The sequence below is a fragment of the Equus asinus genome, chromosome 12 (genome assembly GCF_041296235.1).
Source record: "Equus asinus isolate D_3611 breed Donkey chromosome 12, EquAss-T2T_v2, whole genome shotgun sequence".
In the NCBI taxonomy this organism is placed as follows: Eukaryota; Metazoa; Chordata; class Mammalia; order Perissodactyla; family Equidae; genus Equus; species Equus asinus.
The window spans coordinates 78,356,609-78,373,436 of NC_091801.1; the positions used below are offsets into that span (position 1 = coordinate 78,356,609).

General features: G+C 43.3%; 1 protein-coding gene across 4 annotated transcripts in view; it reads left to right on the forward strand.

The window, feature by feature from the left end:
• Positions 1–15,491, forward strand: part of KHDRBS3 (KH RNA binding domain containing, signal transduction associated 3) — a 189,067-nt gene extending 173,576 nt beyond the window's left edge. For 3 of the 4 annotated variants that reach the window (XM_044781148.2, XM_044781149.2, XM_070481650.1), the window contains exons 8-9: positions 4,424–4,482; positions 6,299–6,917. In XM_044781148.2, the coding sequence (XP_044637083.1) occupies positions 4,424–4,482; positions 6,299–6,390 (151 nt within the window). In that variant the 3' untranslated portion in view covers positions 6,391–6,917. Of the gene's footprint in view, positions 1–4,423; positions 4,483–6,298; positions 6,918–7,847; positions 7,903–15,382 lie in introns of those variants that run through there. The other variant, XR_006534741.2, reaches the window with a different exon arrangement.
• Positions 15,492–16,828: the final 1,337 nt, after the last annotated feature.

Here is a 16,828-nt window from a genome sequence, read left to right on the forward strand (position 1 = left end):
CCAGGAATTATGCTGAGCCTTTGGACTTCCTCTGACCCCTGATAGGGGTGGAGCGTGGAGGAAGATTAGAAGGCCCAGGCAGGCGTGGGCGCAGTGCCCCTGAGAGCAGCTCCCTCTTGATCTCCTGAGTGAGGGGCTTCCCCTTGATCCCTTTTGATGAAGTTTGGGTGTATTTCTGCCTAATGTGTTTTCTTGCCTATTATTAATATTATAAGTTATATCCATAAATGAAGAGATTCTTAGTGTTTTTTCCCTTTGCTCTATGTTGAGTTTTTAGTTTATCCTTGGGAAATAGGACACGTCTTTGGTTAATAGACATTTGAGGTGCACAAAATGAAACGCTGCGAAAGCAATTCAGATGGAACTGACAGGTATGAGAATGGGGCTCAGCTGCTCCCAGCTTTTCAGTTTGATGACAGTCCTGCAATAAATAATCAGAAACTGGGCGAAATGATAGCAAATGTCAGTTTAAAGTTTTCACTTGTCAAAACTAAGATTGTCTTATCACGAAACCATTGCTGGACCAAATTATGCTACCTTTTATCCTCCTGTTCATTGGAAAACATTCTTCACACCTGATTTTTTATGCTGAACTGCATTAGAGCACTTCACAGATAAATTTCCAGTCTACACTGAGGTTCATTACTGCTCGGTCCATCTAATAAAGGAGACTTAGTTTGGTCAGAAAGCAATTGTTCGACTCTCCTGTTTATCAGTCTCTGTCATTGACAGTTCCAGGTTAAACAATGGGACCTGTCTCAGCAAAGGAACTTCTTTGCAGTTTTATGAAGAGGTTATTGTCATTTTATCTGTACAACAGAGAGAAAACTCGAGAACATCAAGGTTCTATTTGTCTAAGGAGCCATTATGATGTAGCTTCTGACCTTTGGAAAGAAGACCGAGGTTCACGTGTAATTTAGTGCTGGGTTTCTAAGAAGCATTAGCCAATTTATTTTCAACCAAATGAGGAGTTCTTTTGCCCACCTTGTGGCCAGATGCTGTGAAGGAGACACCAAGAATCTTGGAGCTGCCCAGGGACTGAGCAGCAGCTGGCCCGGCCGGCCCGGCTCTGCCAGATGGGCGCTGAGGCTCAGCGAGCGGGCAGCTCTCCGAGCCCCACGCGGAGGCCCACGCTCACACTCAGGCGTCTTGACTGGTATCTGACACTGACATTTTATGAAAATGTTTGTCTCTGAGTTTCCATCCTCAAGGTGAAAAATATATCCTACTTTAATAGCAACTCTCATATTTAAGGCTGTAAAATCTTAAGAGGTAGGAAAGCCATATTGTTTCTTTTGTTGTTGCTTGTTTTTGTAGGATTTTTTTCCTTTTTCAATATGAAATTTCCATGCTCCTTTTTCAACTCGTCCCTCGTCCTCTCACCATGAGTACATATTATGCCTTCAGGGAAAATCAGGACTACGGAAAGGGAGAGGAAGAATTTGAGACCAGGTAGAGATGGCAGTCCTGACTCACCATGATCATGTTGCACTGAGTTTTGTGTGGATCCTGCCGCCTGTTTCTGAACGTGAGAAGGGGTCATGTAAGCTGTAGGGGGAACAATAGGACATTCTGGGAGAGCAGCGGAGCAGGTCAGAGTCCAGCAGGAATTGCCATGTTAGGTGGCCTGCCAGGGTGAGCACCGTCCCCCACCAACAAGATTTTCAGCGCATGGCAGTGGTGACACCCTGAGCTTTGAGTATAGGTGCTGCCACTTACAAGCTGTGTGACCCTGGGCAGGTGGGTCACCCTCACTGAGCCTCCGCTTCCTTCTCTGTGAAAGCTTAGAGATCTTACGTGGGTGAAGGGAGATCGCACACATGGAGAAGCGGTCAGTGCAGCAGGGGTCAGCTCACAACAGCTCCATTCCTCTCACTCTCCCTTCCTTTCTTCCAGCTTCTCTAGGAATGCCAGCTCTCAATTTGAAGACCTTTTTTAAGAAACTCTGTAGCTGCACATGCCTCCTTGGAAAACTTGCACATTGCCACTTGGTATAATAGGTCAGCTGTAGGAGTGACTACTCTGTTCCAGGGCGACATTTAAAAGTGCCAGCGGAGCTTAACACAGCTTGTTCCAGAGAGCTTACGTTGTGTCTCCATGTCAGAAAGCTCGCATCATAACCAGTGTGCTACACTGTAGTTAATTAACTTGCGAAGACGTGATGAAACCTGGATAACAAGATCTGGCCTCTGTTTTGCACATGGAGGAAGCATTTTATTCTGAGGAATATTCTAGCCCGGGCATTTTATCAATGCTTACTAACTCTCTTTGATAGACATACTTACAGACACTCAGATTTTTCCGCCTGTTTCCCGCGTCTGTTGTACTCTCCCTCTGCCTGGAAGGCCCTGCTGCCACTGCCTCCGTGCCTTCCTTCTCCTCACCCCTCCTTCAGCTACACCCTCCCGGTCTTTCAGCATTCTCTGAGAAGCCAGCCATGACCCCCAGAATGAGGGAGGTGCCGCTTCTCTATATCCCCAGACACTCAGTTCATGTAGTGTAAGGGTCTGTGCAGGGCCAGGAGACGGATGAGAAACAGTGAAAGGGTGCTGTAATGGGGAACCGACCTAACCTGGGGAACTGGGCAGTTTGTCTGAGGGAGTGACATTCAGGCTAAAGACTGAGAAGGAGGTAGCTTGGAAGGAGAGAAAAGAACATTTCTGGTGGAGGGAGGAGCAGATGTGGAGACACATCCCACATGCTTGAGGCAAAAAGGAGCATAGCTCCCATTGCTTACCTCTTCCTCGTGGCAGCTGCCGTCCTGTGCTGTAGTCATTGGACGTGATGCTTCGTCTCTGGTGTCGTTTACCTGAGAAAGGAAGCGTGGCGGGAGAAGTAGGTGTGATTGTAACCAACGAGTGTGTCGCCTGTGCTGTCCTCTGAGCTTTAGGCTGGCGTCCTAGCTTTCTCAACGGGCAGTGCCCTTCCCTATAACACGGGCATGACAGTTCTGCTTACTCAGGGTCTGTTGTGATGACTCTGTGCAGGCTCTCAGCCGCTGGCATACAGTGACACAGCATGGATTTTATTATTCATATTGTGGCTTCCTAAGGTGTTAAATAGCCGAGCTGGATCGTTTTCCATTTTGATTAGAATTTCTTACGTGACTGCATGAAGTTGGAATAATGAGAATGTTTATTTCCATGACAATCCAAGATAACAAATTCAGGATGAGTGTTTCTCTACACCGTTAAGTAGAGTGGGAAAGGAGAAAGCCTGAGAGCGTGAGTGGAAGCTCTTCCTCGGATGTGTCATAGACTAATTGTCCCTGCTGTGGTTTAATAGTGTAGATTTCCCACAAGTTTGTTCCTATAAAAAATTATTCCTGGGGCCGGCCTTGTGGCCAAGTGGTTAAGTTCGTGCGCTCCGTTTTGGCAGCCCAGGGTTTCACTGGTTTGGATCCGGGGCGCAGACATGGCACCACTCATCAGGCCATGCTGAGGTGGTGTCCCACGTGCCACAACTAGAAGGACCTACAACCGGAATATATAACTGTGTACTGGCGGGCTTTGGGGAGAAGAAGAAGGAAAAAGAAGAAGATGATGATTGGCAACAGTTGTTAGCTCAGGGGCCAATCTAAAAAAAAAACTTATGCCTCCTTCAAGTCTGTTGTGTGTGCTGCCTGCAGCCGTGGGGACAGAAGCCCTCCCCAATACCTCACGGGTGCCGCGTGTCAGAGGATAGCTGTGCCTGCTCCTTGAGCAGATCCTTGGCCTCTGTCCTGACAGACCGTGTGTGGGTGGCCTTTCGTCCGCTCACCTGTTACACACAGTCGTGCTGAGTCCCATGTTAGCCACTGCCTGATGGTACGGCCACAGTGCTGATGAAAGGACACATTTAACCGGGGTCTTCGCTACTGTATTATAAAGTGAAGTGCCTGTAGTTTGTATAGCTCGAGTCTTCTAGTAGGTGAGGCTTAAAGAGGAAATACCATCCTTGCCTCCGTAACAACGTCCATCTATTGGAACGAGACTGTGGCTGTCCTTCCTCCACTCACGTAGTACCCTGCGTGAGCTCAGCCTTAGTGCCTGGCACACAGGACTGTAATTGCCCACTACGCAGCCATCTGCTCTCCAGACTCTCAGTTCTTCCAGGACAGAGACTCTCTTTACCGCCATGCACAGTCGGCACTTACTCGGTGTGGATTGGCCAGCAGCTGTGGTGAAGGTGTCACACGCGTTTATTTTGTGTTAAAGTTGTCGGGATGAAAGAGGGGCCTGTGATAATCCTAAAGTCTGAGGCTGCCTTCTTAGAGCCCGGTCATCTCAACGGGAATTTCATTCAGGTTTTAGCCTTGCCCTTATTAGTTATCTGTAAGTTTTAGAATACTTCATTGGATATGATTTAAACATACTGTCAGTGCATTTGGTCCTAACTGTATTTCTGTCTCTTCTCCCTGCGTGTTTTGTTCTGCTCACTACAGTGGCGCAGATTACTATGATTATGGACATGGACTCAGTGAAGAGACCTACGATTCCTACGGTGAGTGGCACGCCCAAGTGAACCATAAATGGAGAGGGGGATGGCCATAGGAACACCTTAAAGATCCATGTTGAGGGGAAACTCAAAAAGACATTTTGACTGTGAAACAGCAGTTTCCTCTCAGTTCATCTGTGCATATCTAGATATTTTTAGAAGCTCCTTTAAGATTTAAATTTAATATTTAAAGAGAACTAAAGACTTGCAGAAAATTACATGAATTCAGATTCTGAACATAGATTTTCTGTTTGGGTTGATTACCACGTGCTGATTTTCTTATTTATAGACTAGTTTGCCAAACTGCGGACACTCGCTAGCGTGGGTCTTTCTGAAGTGTCTGCTTCTTGACAGTAAAGGCAAGTGAAGCAATCGAGACAACAGCTTTAAAGTGATTCTCGCACCCCCATCTTTATATTTTAATTCATCCCCAATCCCCAGTCCTCTGAAAACATCACAGTGGGAGTCATTCCACACAGTGTCCAGGACACTGAGCCAGGAAGGTGTAAGGCTCTCCCAGGCTTGCCGACGGCTGAACCCCACTTAATTCAGGGGAGGCTGGTAGAGATGCTGGGGAAACCATGTCCCAGGTCTCAATATGCAGAAGAATGACGGGTTTAATTAAAAGAATTGGCAGCAGCAACATAATAATAGTAAGAAGCTCCTTCGCCGCAGGGCGAAGAGAGCAGAGAACTGAAAGTTTCAATCAGGGTCAAAGCTCCAAAGACTACCTGGTACCCAGTACAAGTGGATCAGGATTCTGCTTAATGGATGTTATGACATTTCTCTGAACATAACTGAAAAACCATTTTCGGGTGTTCCTTTTGAAGTGCATTTTGTTATATCACCTGCCCCAAGCTGTGGTGACCGCACCTTGGGTTTTTTTTTTTTGTTATTCATAACAAATACTTAAGAGAAATACGTTGGTTTGCTGAATGCTGTCTACTTAAATTGATGCAAGTTAGCTTGAGGGAATGACGTTGATTGCATGTTTGTGTCAAAAGAAGAGGTCATTTTAAGCATTTTTCCTTCACAGCTTTTTTAAATTGGTCTCTGTGGACACATGGCTGTTAAATTGCTGTGGGTTGCAGCAGGGCTGTTAACTGTTTGTTGTCGGAGACCTAGAGATCGATCACTGGAAGTCTGGAGGTTGACCAGACGTTTACTCTCAGGAGGCGGAGGTGTAGAATGCCGGGATCCAGTATGGTCCAGTGAAATCTGACGTTATGACGTTAAGATTATTTCATATTCATGAAGTATTATTGAGGCATAAATTTCTACCAACACAACTCTAATTTACTCTTTCTGTGAAAGGACCTATGAAAATTGTTACAGCATTTCTTTCAATCTGCCCATTCCCATTTTGCTCTCATTTTTTCATCTTTTGTCTTCACAAATTTTTATCTGTATTTTCTTTGTTTTTGTCTTTTAGAAGAAATCTAAGTGATTCTTTTTCCATTCTCTTTCCCATTCATAAATGTCTTAATGTTTAGCACAAGGCACTTGAATTTGCCGCTTGAGCTTGTGAGCTTTTGTGAAATGAGTAGCCAAGAGGAAAGTTCTTGCACAGCTGGTTGTCTTTTAAGATACAAAACTTATTTTTTTTCCCATGCTGATAGGCTTTGCTAGTGAGACATCCATTTTCCATTGTGTTGGTAATTTTTTTACAGTAAATTTCCTTGAGTCTTTTTTTTAGCTCCTCAGGGATATCTATCTTGAATATGACATGTACCATTAGTTCAGGGCTGAGTTAGATTCGGAACAATGAAGCCAGTGGGCTCCATGGCAATGATCTAATTGTGATTCATCTTACCTGTTTTAGGGCAAGAGGAGTGGACTAACTCAAGACACAAGGCACCTTCAGCGAGGACAGCAAAGGGCGTCTACAGAGACCAGCCATATGGCAGATACTGATTGTACTGTCTGATGTTGTGAAATAGCCAATCTGTGGCCACCAGTCCTGTATACTGTTCAAAGTAATTTTTTTCTATGAACAATCCCTTTTTAAATAAATCAAAATGCTTAAAATCTGAATGGATGGAACTTAAAACTACTTTGTTGAAACATCAATCTGGGCAGAAAAAAAAAAGACATGTAAAATTTTGTTATTTCCAGTCTGTATATGAAAAAATAGGTCATCAAAAGGAAAAAGAAATAACTTTGATTAACTAGTGTTAAACAAAAAAATAGGTTTACTAAATATGTTAATCCATCCTTTTAACATAAGCCTCACCTTTCATTTTAAAGGTTTCCATAGAGTTTAGTTATTTGATCTTTCAGCCATATGCTAGTTTTTATTTCTCTTGCCAACATGCGTAAAAAGGGAAGCCAATTACAAGTGCAAATAATGTGGTATTCTTTTGTAACTCGAGTCTTGAAATGTTCTGTAGTGTTAAGCAAAGTCTCCTCTTGCTTGATACTAAATAAACTTTTGAAAGAAATTTCGTGTGTGTGAGCTAACAATTTCATGTTTTTCTTATTTAAAAAGGCCTTCATAAATAGTTGTAAACAGGGAAAGAATTCATTTAACAACGCTTGTGATAAAAGGGTCACACTAAACATTGTACAACTTATTTAAAAAATGGTATAAAATTAAATGTACCATTATATACTCACCGTAGATTTAAATGCTGTTTAAAGAGTCCAAATGGTATCAAGCTGCTTGAGTGGCACGTTAAAACTACGCAAAACCAAATCTTGTTTAAAAACTGGTTTTAAAATAACTACTACTGATTTTCTGAAAAAGATGTGATCAGTTTTCATCTTGTTGAGCGTTTTTTCACTAGTGCAACTTTGGATTTTTTATGAGAATTTTGGTACCTTAATGAACACTTCGCTCCATGCTGGAAGCAATAAGCACAAAGCTTTTAAAGACATTCTGACTTGACTAATTGAGGTCGCACTCGCCAAGGCTGAGGATGTGTAACCCTTAAACGGTCTTCATTTTCAAAGGTAAATAAATCAAATAAGATTTTAATCTCACTTAATTTATCTTAATATAACTAATAAAACCAGAACGATGACAACGTAGCAAGTTTCATTATCCATTTTAGAAAGGGTTTAAGATCACCTAAATTCTCATTTTAAAAAGTTTAATTTGTTTTAGTAATCTAAAAAGCCTTAGTTTAGTCAGTTTAATTGGGGCCAATTATTCCCTATTAAACAAATGTAAAACCTCATAACTAGTTGTTTGTAATACATTATTTGCTAGTAATTGAGGGCACTTCTTAAAACTGACAAATATTTAATAAAGTTATTCTTTAATCATTTGGCTTAAGTTTTTTTTAAATTGTAGATTATGTAAAATGTTTACTTTTTATTTCTTGAAGGATTTCCTTCTCTTTGAGTAAAAAGGTCTTTTCTTTTGTTAGGAAATGTCAGCCGCCTTGGAAGTCAGAGGAACAGCCGTGCCCCCAGCAAACAAAGGTGAGTGCCTTTGCCTTTCGCGCTGATTGTTTGGACGTGTTACAGAAGATGGAGACAATCGCATGCTCCTCTGAAGTCCGTGGAGCATTTCCCGTGCTGGCTCCTGTCACCACCACTCGTGATTATGGCACATTAACTCCCAGTCAGGAAAGAAGCTTCTCGAATGTCACCAGGTCAGACCAGTCAGCTCCGTTCAAGCTGCTGGCCTCAGCTCATGGCAGTGTTTAAATACTTGGATTACTTTCTTCAATAAAAACATCACAGTCTAGGAGCTGGCCCCATGGCCGAGTGGTTAAGTTCTCATGCTCCGCTTCAGATCCTGGGGGCGGCCATGGCACCACTCATCAGGCCATGCTGAGGTCGCGTCCCACAAGCCACAACCAGCAGCACTCACAACTAGAGTATACAACTATGTACTGGGGGGCTTTTGGGAGAAGAAGGAGAAGAAGATGGGCAACAGGTGTTAGCTCAGGTGCCAGTCTTTAAAAATGTATATATATAACAATCTAGTCGAGAACATGAAAAACTTTCCAGATTATTAAGTGAAACTAGCAGTTTACCACACCTAATGTATAATAGGATCCCGATTTTATTTTTTGAAAACTGACTGTGTAGACTATATATTCAGATTCAAAATGGCATGGATGTGCTAGAGATTTTTGACTATAATTATCTTAGGCTTGTGGAATTATGGTTCTTTGTGTGTGCTTTTCTGTCCTTTTGGGATTTTGCAAAACAAATTACTACTTTTGTAAGCTAAATATTATAAAGTGTGTTTTATAACATTTTTTAAAATTTTTTAAAAATCTAGCAATCTGTGAAGGAAAGGTATCATTAATTTGGTCTTTTCAGATATTCTTGCTTTTTTCTAAATCATCCGAAACATTCCTTAGGCCCTGACATTCCAGAGTCTTACCTTTTACAAGTATTTGCATTTGAGCTCTGCCCCTTACTGTGTGACTTCCGACAAGTCTCACTTTTGACGACAGCACAATGAGAACGATGCTTATTCTCATGTAGTTGTTATTAAGAATTAAGTGCGATAATATTGCAAGAGTGTTTTGTAGTCTGGAAAGTGATGCAATAATGTGAAGTGTAATTGTCAAAGTTGAATATACATGTTTAATATGCATGGGAAATGTATACGGGAAGGATATAAGGGTTTTTTTCCTAGAATAGCCAAAATTAGCCTGAAACAATTAAATTACTGTTAGGAATAGGTCTCTTCACTCTCATAGACCAAAATAAGTTCATTTTGTTTATTTATCTTCTTTTCTTGCACAGAAAGGGAATATGATGTATAACACATTTTTTTCAATGTGTGGAGCTATATTGAATTTTTCACTGTTTTCTTTCTTTAATAAGTTTTTTTAGGAATTGGTATATTGAGTAATAAATGTAGGTTTCTTAGATCGGGAATTATGAATAGGTCCCTGGTGGATAAACCTCCATATGGTCTTCAGAGCTAATTCGTAGGAATTGTTCAATTTTATGTTTATCTTCACATTTTTAAAGAATCTGTAGTTTCATCAGACTATAAAAAGGGCTTGTGAGTGAGCAAGGTCGGGAGCCACCAAGAGCAGTCCTGGACAGGGGTGCTCCTGCTTGGCTTTCACGGCTTCCCCTTATTTGGCACAGACTCTCCCGAGCCCTGTTTCTTCCTGTTTCCACAGGAAGGCTCTGCTGTACACACGCAGTCTTCTGTCCCTGAGAGCACATTGCATCGTTCCCAAGTCTTTCCCCCAGCCTTCGTCTTCCCCCTTGGAATTCGTTTATTTTCTCATTTGACAACATTTACTGAGCACAAGTTCTATGCTAGACTCAAAGGAGGCACCAGGAATACAAAGATCCAGAAGACGTGGACCTTAGATTCAAGTAATTCAGAATCGAATGGAGAGGACAGACTGACAAACCAGTACTTGCTATCTGTCCCCATTCCTTTGCCCGTAGAAACCATGCCCATCCTTCAGGACACAGCCCAGTACCCTCTCTTCCACAGTGTCTCCACCAGTTAACACAGGCCACGGTCCCTCAGCCCTCTCTGAAATAGCATGTTTGGTTTATACTTCTTCATTTTAGTATTGATAGCATGTGACTTAGATTGGTTACAATTTGCCATTATCACCAAGCATGTGCTTATCACCTTCTATAAACGATTTCATTGAATCCTCACAGCTATAAGAAGGATAAGTGTTTTACAAAGGAAGACACTTAAGCTTCAAGAGATGAAGTCATTTATGTAAGCTCACACACCCTGTAACCGGGAGAGCCAATTTTGAAGCCTCCACTTTAATCCAGAGTCTTTGTTCTTAACCATGCTGTTGCGCTGTCAGTTCTCTGGGCTAGCACTGACTCCCTCGTTAGATTAAAGGCTCCTTACGAACAGGGGCTAATTTTTTTGTTACCTTGTATCCCTAAAAGTAACTCTGACAACACTGAGCATTGGCTAGACATTATGATTGGATGACCGTTCCCTTCTGCATCTCTGCCCCACCTCCCACCCCAGAGATTCTTGAATCTTCTTATATTCAAGATATTCCAGTTGAATCAGTGTCAGTATTCATTCAGGTACACTGACTGAGCATCTCTCTGCTGCAGACAGTGGGAACGCAGTGATGAATGCTGTAGTCCTGTCCTTGAAGGCGCCACAGTCTACTGGGGAGATGGGCAAGGAAGGCCTCAAGGGCGGTGACAGATATAGGCACATAGAAGCGAGACGTCCACCAGGTTGGGTGATTAGAGGTGGGAAAGGTGCCATCCCAGGTGCCAGGACCAGTAGAAGATAACCACAGAGGGAAGATATTCTGGGAAACATTCATATCCCAGCTCTGCCATTTACCAGCTTTGTCACCTTGGGTAAGTTACTTAACCTGTCTAAGCTGCAGTCTGAGTCACAGTTTATCTGTCCATAAAATGGGCACAGTAATGCTGTCTATCTCAGTGTTAGTGAGAAGATTAGAAGCATGCCTAGCACAAATATAGGTATTTAATCATTTGTTGCTTTATGTAAATATTTGGAGTTATAAGAAAACACGATCATCTAGGAAACTTCAGTTATATTAGATAATTAGAAAAAGCAAGAGATGCTGTCTGGTTAGGCAAGGGACACATAATGAGGGATCTTGCAGGTCCTGCTAAGAACCTTAAATACAGTGAAACCACTTCAGTTGTCATCTCCTCTTCGCCTTTAAGCCCGCCCTGCTCCGTTCCCCTGGGTGGAGATTGTGCCCTTTCCAGTCCGTGTTCCAACAAGAACTTTGGACAGAGTTCTGTTTGCCCGGCTTATTGATCCCGTAGCCAGACAGAGAGTGCCTGGAAAAGCAGGGCCCTAACCCGTTCATCCTCTCGTCCCGTCTCTGAGCACAGTGTCTCGCAGGATGAATATGAAAGAATGACATTGTCAGTGTGATCAATACGATTCCTAACAGGCAGTGTTAGAAATGGTGGGGAATAGTTAGCAAAGACAAAAAAGGTCACTCATGTTAATGGCAATTCAGGTGGTCTGGCTCCCTTGGTTTAACTCAAAATTTGACAGTGACTCTAGTCCTGTGTACAGAGACGGGTCCCAGAATGTGAAACTGATGATTTGGGGGGGCAGAGAGGAGTGTAGTCAAAAATCTAATTAACCAAAATATAAGCCACTTTATAAGGTATATGTAATGAACATAAATAATAGTTTATTTTCTCTGCAAATAATATCTACTATTTATGTTGATATTCAGTGTCTTGTAGGGATAGAAAGGAAAAAAATCCATCATTATATTTAAAATAAAATCTACTTCATGCTTGATTCTCTTTCCATGTTTGAGAAAGGTTGTAGAACACTTTTAAATTTGAATTTCAGCCTCCCTTATCGAATGGAAAATCCTCCCCAGTTGAAGCTGATTCTGAATGGGATTCTTTCCAGAATCTCGGTTCTCTCTCTTGGTGGTTAGCGGCCATTGCTGAAATTGATTTTCGGATCTTAGTATCCTGAGTCCTTTAGTGGCTCCCAGTGGCTTTCAGGAGAAGCTCAGACTCCCTCGCTCTGAGCATACAGCCCTGCAGCTCTTGGTCCTGGCTGCCTCTCCAGCTGCCTCCAGCGTGCTCTCCACCCTTCCCTGCTCTGCTCCAGCCTTGCTGTTGAATCCCCCGGGGAGCCTTCATGTCTGTGCCATTCTCTGCCGGAAATCACGCCGTTCCCTTCCCACTCAGTGCTTGACATGGCCAGTCCTTACTAGTCTGTCCAACTTGGAAGTGAGACTGGAAGCATCACCTCACCCAGGAAGCCTTCCTTGGCTGGCCGTCTCCACATCTCGCCTGGGTGTGGGATCCCTGCTTGAGAGCCCTCATAGCTCTGTACGGATTCTGCAACCCAGTGTCCTTTGATTGCTATTTCCTCTCCTCCCCACCACCGACCATGACATAAACATCATTAGTGCAGGCGCCATGTCTTGTGCCCAGTGAGTGCTAAATGGATAAGCAGTCGAATGTGTGAGTAAATAAAATGAGTGAGGTGGCACAGTGTCCCATAGTACAAAGCGGATCGGGACTCACTGGGCTCATTGGACCAAGTTAGAGTCATCCTTCCCTTTGAAGAGAATATAACAGGTCATTAAATGTTGTCATTCACATATATAAATATAAAATCACATTTGGCCACCACTCCTGGCAAGATCCATTCTTTGCTCACCTCTCCACGTCTGCTACCTAACATGGTTCCTGGTACTGGATGGCCCTGGAGACACGGAGATGGAATAAATGTGCAGACCCCACTGCGAAGTGAGCAGGCTGGAGGGATTATCCTGAAGCGAGATTTCTGCTCCACTTGTTGATGTGTCTTTCTCACCACCTGTAAGACTTTGCGTTCTTTAAAGACAGAACCGTGTTCTGTTTGTCATGTTCACCAGATCCCAGCATCATGCCGGGTGCATAGCAGGGGCCGACAGGGTGTTCACTCAGGGGAGAATGGTGAGCAAACCTGTGAGTCATGAAATACTACACGGAGCACTGCTCACTGTTAGTTTGGTTTTTCAGCAGAAATGAGATATTTACTTCTGTAACTTCTAGGTTTTTACATGGGAAATGTGAAATTGGAAAACCACAGTATGTTCTTTATTTAATAGATAATACATATGCTTGGTGCAAAATCCAAAACTTCCAGAAGAGTAGACAATGAAAAGTTGGTCCATTGCCAGCCCTACCTACCCCCACACACCCAGAGGCAGCTGTTCATATTGGTTTCCATATTTTTTTAGAGATTGTGCATATGCAAAGCATATATATTTTTTCTAATTACTACTGGTTTTTACGTACAAAACAGTACACTGTTTTCTACTCGCTTCTACACTGTTTTCTACCCTGTTTCACTTTAAAGTATATCTTAGTGTTCATTTTCTATCATTTTATGCTATAAAGCTACCTTTTTCTCTTTCTTGGCTGAATAATATTTATGTGAATGAACCATAGTTTAAACAACTGTTGGCAGACGTGTAATTTGCTTCCAATATTCTGCAGTCATTAAAGACAGTGCTAGAAAGCAGAGCCTTGCATCCCTGTTACCGTGCACATTTGTATACATCTGTAGAATAAATTTCTAAATTGGATTTATTGAGTCATTGCATTTTGTAGAGATACTATATCGTTCCCCATGGAGGTAATACTATATCTTAATATGCTTTTCTGAAGGAAACTTGAACTCTAAATGTGGTATATCTGTTACTAACACCACTGTTAGCACCTGTGGCGACACGGAAAACTCCTCCACTCCGGGTGGGTTTAAAACAGTCTTCCACCCGCAGCAGGGAGACTGGTGCGTGGTGGGTTAGGAGCCCGCGCGGATGGATGAGGCAGGGTGAGTTTGGATCCAGGAGGGATGTGTCCCGGGTGCTCAGGGACAGCTGAGAGATACGGAGAGCTCCCCCAGCCCTTGCTCAAGCTCGGGTTGGCCTCTTCTCACTGCTGGAGCGGTTTACGTCGGCAGATGTGTTCTCAGGGCCGGCCCTCCATGGGGCTGACTTCACATTAAGCACTGCGGACGCACAGTGGGTGAGAGGTGGCCTCTGCCCCTGAGGGCCCCCAGTCTCGGAGGAGACAGACCCCTGCTGGCACTTCACGCCACAGTGTCCTCGCCCCCATTTTCCTCATCTCTAGCTACCCTGGCTCTGCCAATTCTTCAAGCTCTCCCCACTCTTTCTGCCAAAAGAACCCTTTTCTCTCTTGCCTCTGAAAGTACTGGCTGCCAGCACTCAGCCGGCACACACCGAATTCTGACCTGCCGGGCAGTGTTGTGTGGATTGTCCCTCGTCCCCCAGGAAGCTTCTTGAGGGCTGGGAGTAAGTCCGTTACCTCGTGTCACCTTAAAACACTTTTGCTCCTCAAGCCAGTCAAGAAATACTCATTGATTAACTAAAGAATGCCCTAATTAATAGATTTACAATATGAGATGTTGACCTTTGTAAAGTATTAGCCTTGAAAATAACAGTTTGCCTCTGGTCCGTCCCCGGACATGGATGCTTTGTGCAGGTGACACCGTGAGGCTCACTGTCTCTGGCCCGGGGAAGTAATAAAAGGCCGGACGCAGGCAGAGGTGGCGCCAGGGACAGGGCAATGGACCCTGTCTGAGGGACCACAAGGAGGGAGAGGCGCCGCGGAGAAGAGACCTGAGTGCAGTTTCACAGTTCAGTGGAAATCTTGAAGCAGGAGGGAGAAGAATGCCAGGTGTTAACAGGCTGAGGCAGAGGGGAGTCGGGCATTGACCGAGGCAGGAGCAGCATCCTGTGTCTGGGGACATGTCAGCAGTAGCTGGACTGTTAAGTGCCGGTGCCGGGAGAGGGAGAGCGGGTGCTGCATCTGGGGAGGTAGTAGCCAGGTCCTAGGGGGCATGAACCGGGTCCCCAGGGCTTGGCGTCACCCTTTGTGGCATTGCCGGATCCCCTAGGGCCAAGCATGTGTAACCAGAGCTGTGAGAAGTAAACACAGTGATGACCACCTCTCCGGTGTGATTGTTTTTGTATTTTTTCTTTTTCCTTCTGATTGCCGCTTGGGTTTTAAAATACCAGTTTTGTTGCGCCTCAAAATATATCCTATGGTGTTAATTAATAAAAAATTTAAAAAATATATCTGAAAGTTGTCTCTTCTCAGATGCCAAGAATGCAAGGGCTGTGCCAGTGTGTACCTGGAGGAAGTCATTTCACATTGTCATCCTGGAGGGTCCATGTACAGCAAGCACTGCCATTCTGATGTCAGACTCCTAAATGTCACAATGCATAGTATTTTCATCATCATAGTATTTAATCATTCATCTTCCTTACTAAACACAAATATTTTATGTGCTTAATTTCTACAAGTCTGTTTTGCATTGTTTACCATAAATATCCTTATTTCTATTAAATTTCTACTTGCCTGCTTCCTCTGCCTACATCCTGCCTTTCCCAACAGAGCATAAATAATTATTTGTTTCTTAACATGTACAAATATATTTCATTTTCCTCTCTTTCAGGAACTTTCCTTCTAATTTTGGACTGCTTAAAAATAGTCAACTCACCAACGTGCCTAGTCAGTAAATGAATTCGCTTGCGAACTTGAAAATCATCTTACTTTATTACTTTTTGCACAATTTTGTGTTTTGTGAAATGTTTTATAAGATGGTATGCTTTTTAATTTGGAAAGCCTGCTAAAAACAGGAAAGAAAATCAGTTTTATTGTTTCCTAAAAACAAAAAACAAATGATTTGTGTATTACTTAATAAAGGCTGCCCGTTTCGATCTCTTCTACTTTAATATAAACCTAGAGAAACCAAGTCTTGCTATTTCAGCTCTAAACTTTGCACACTTGAGAACCACGTACAGCTGCAACTCAATGTGAGAAGTCAAGATTCTGCACATGGTCCAGATTTGAAAATGGTTTATCCATCTCACTTATGGAACAATAAATATGAAAATGTTATGCCGAAAGTATTCTGTCACACGAAAGGTTGATTATAAAGGCTTCTGCGGGAAGCAGAGTGGTGCCGACAGAAGAGAAGTGTGGTTTTCATGCCTCTCTGTAATTTGTTATGGAGCATAAAGGTCATAATCCCTGTGGACGGTATTACTCTGTTCCTTCTCTTTTCATCAGTTTACTGGCACATTGTGATTTTAATTCAGTGCGCCCCGGGAGGAAGTGGCTTATTCCTTCTGCTAGCAGCTCACACAACATGTTTCCTAGTCTTGGAATTTCAAGAACAGTCTTACGCATTGTTAAATTGTCAGTTTCTTCCCTCAAAGACACATTTCCTTAAGGAGTTCACTTTTTGCGATGTACCGCGTTGGGAGCATTGTGTTAACCACAGCATAACTTCTTATAGGTTTGCTGTTCCTGATCCTCTCATGACGCATCCTAGAAACATGATTTTCCACTCCTGTGATTCCTACGTTTACTTTTGTCAAATACACATTTCCCCATCTCAGAATGCAAGGAATCAAAGCCTGTGTGTTGGAGGGCCGAGGGGCCGCTACGGCGAGCAGGCAGGTGGGGCAGGAGCCAGAGGGCGTGCACGCCCATCAGAGGGTCAGGGTCGGCCCAGTGCACCCTTTCGTTTGGAATTAATTTTACACAAACCGGAACTTTACAGCATAAGCCAGATTGTTGTAAATGAACACAATTTGAGCTCCCTTTTTGCTTACAGCCTTTTCACCTACTGAGTCAGTGACATGTCATAACCCTGCAAGTAAAATGCTGTGGATTTGAACTTTCCAACTCTTATCTCTGTCCCCTTCTCCTTGGTCCCACTCTTAATACCTTCGTTTTGGCCTCCTCTTTTATGGCCTCCGTTGCTTAATTAATTAAACACATTTAGTGAGACTCTCATGTGCTGGGCACTGTCCCACGTACTAGAGAGAGAGCACAGGACAAAGCAGAGGGCATCCTGCCTCAACAGCTTACCTTCCAAGGGAGGAGACGGGCC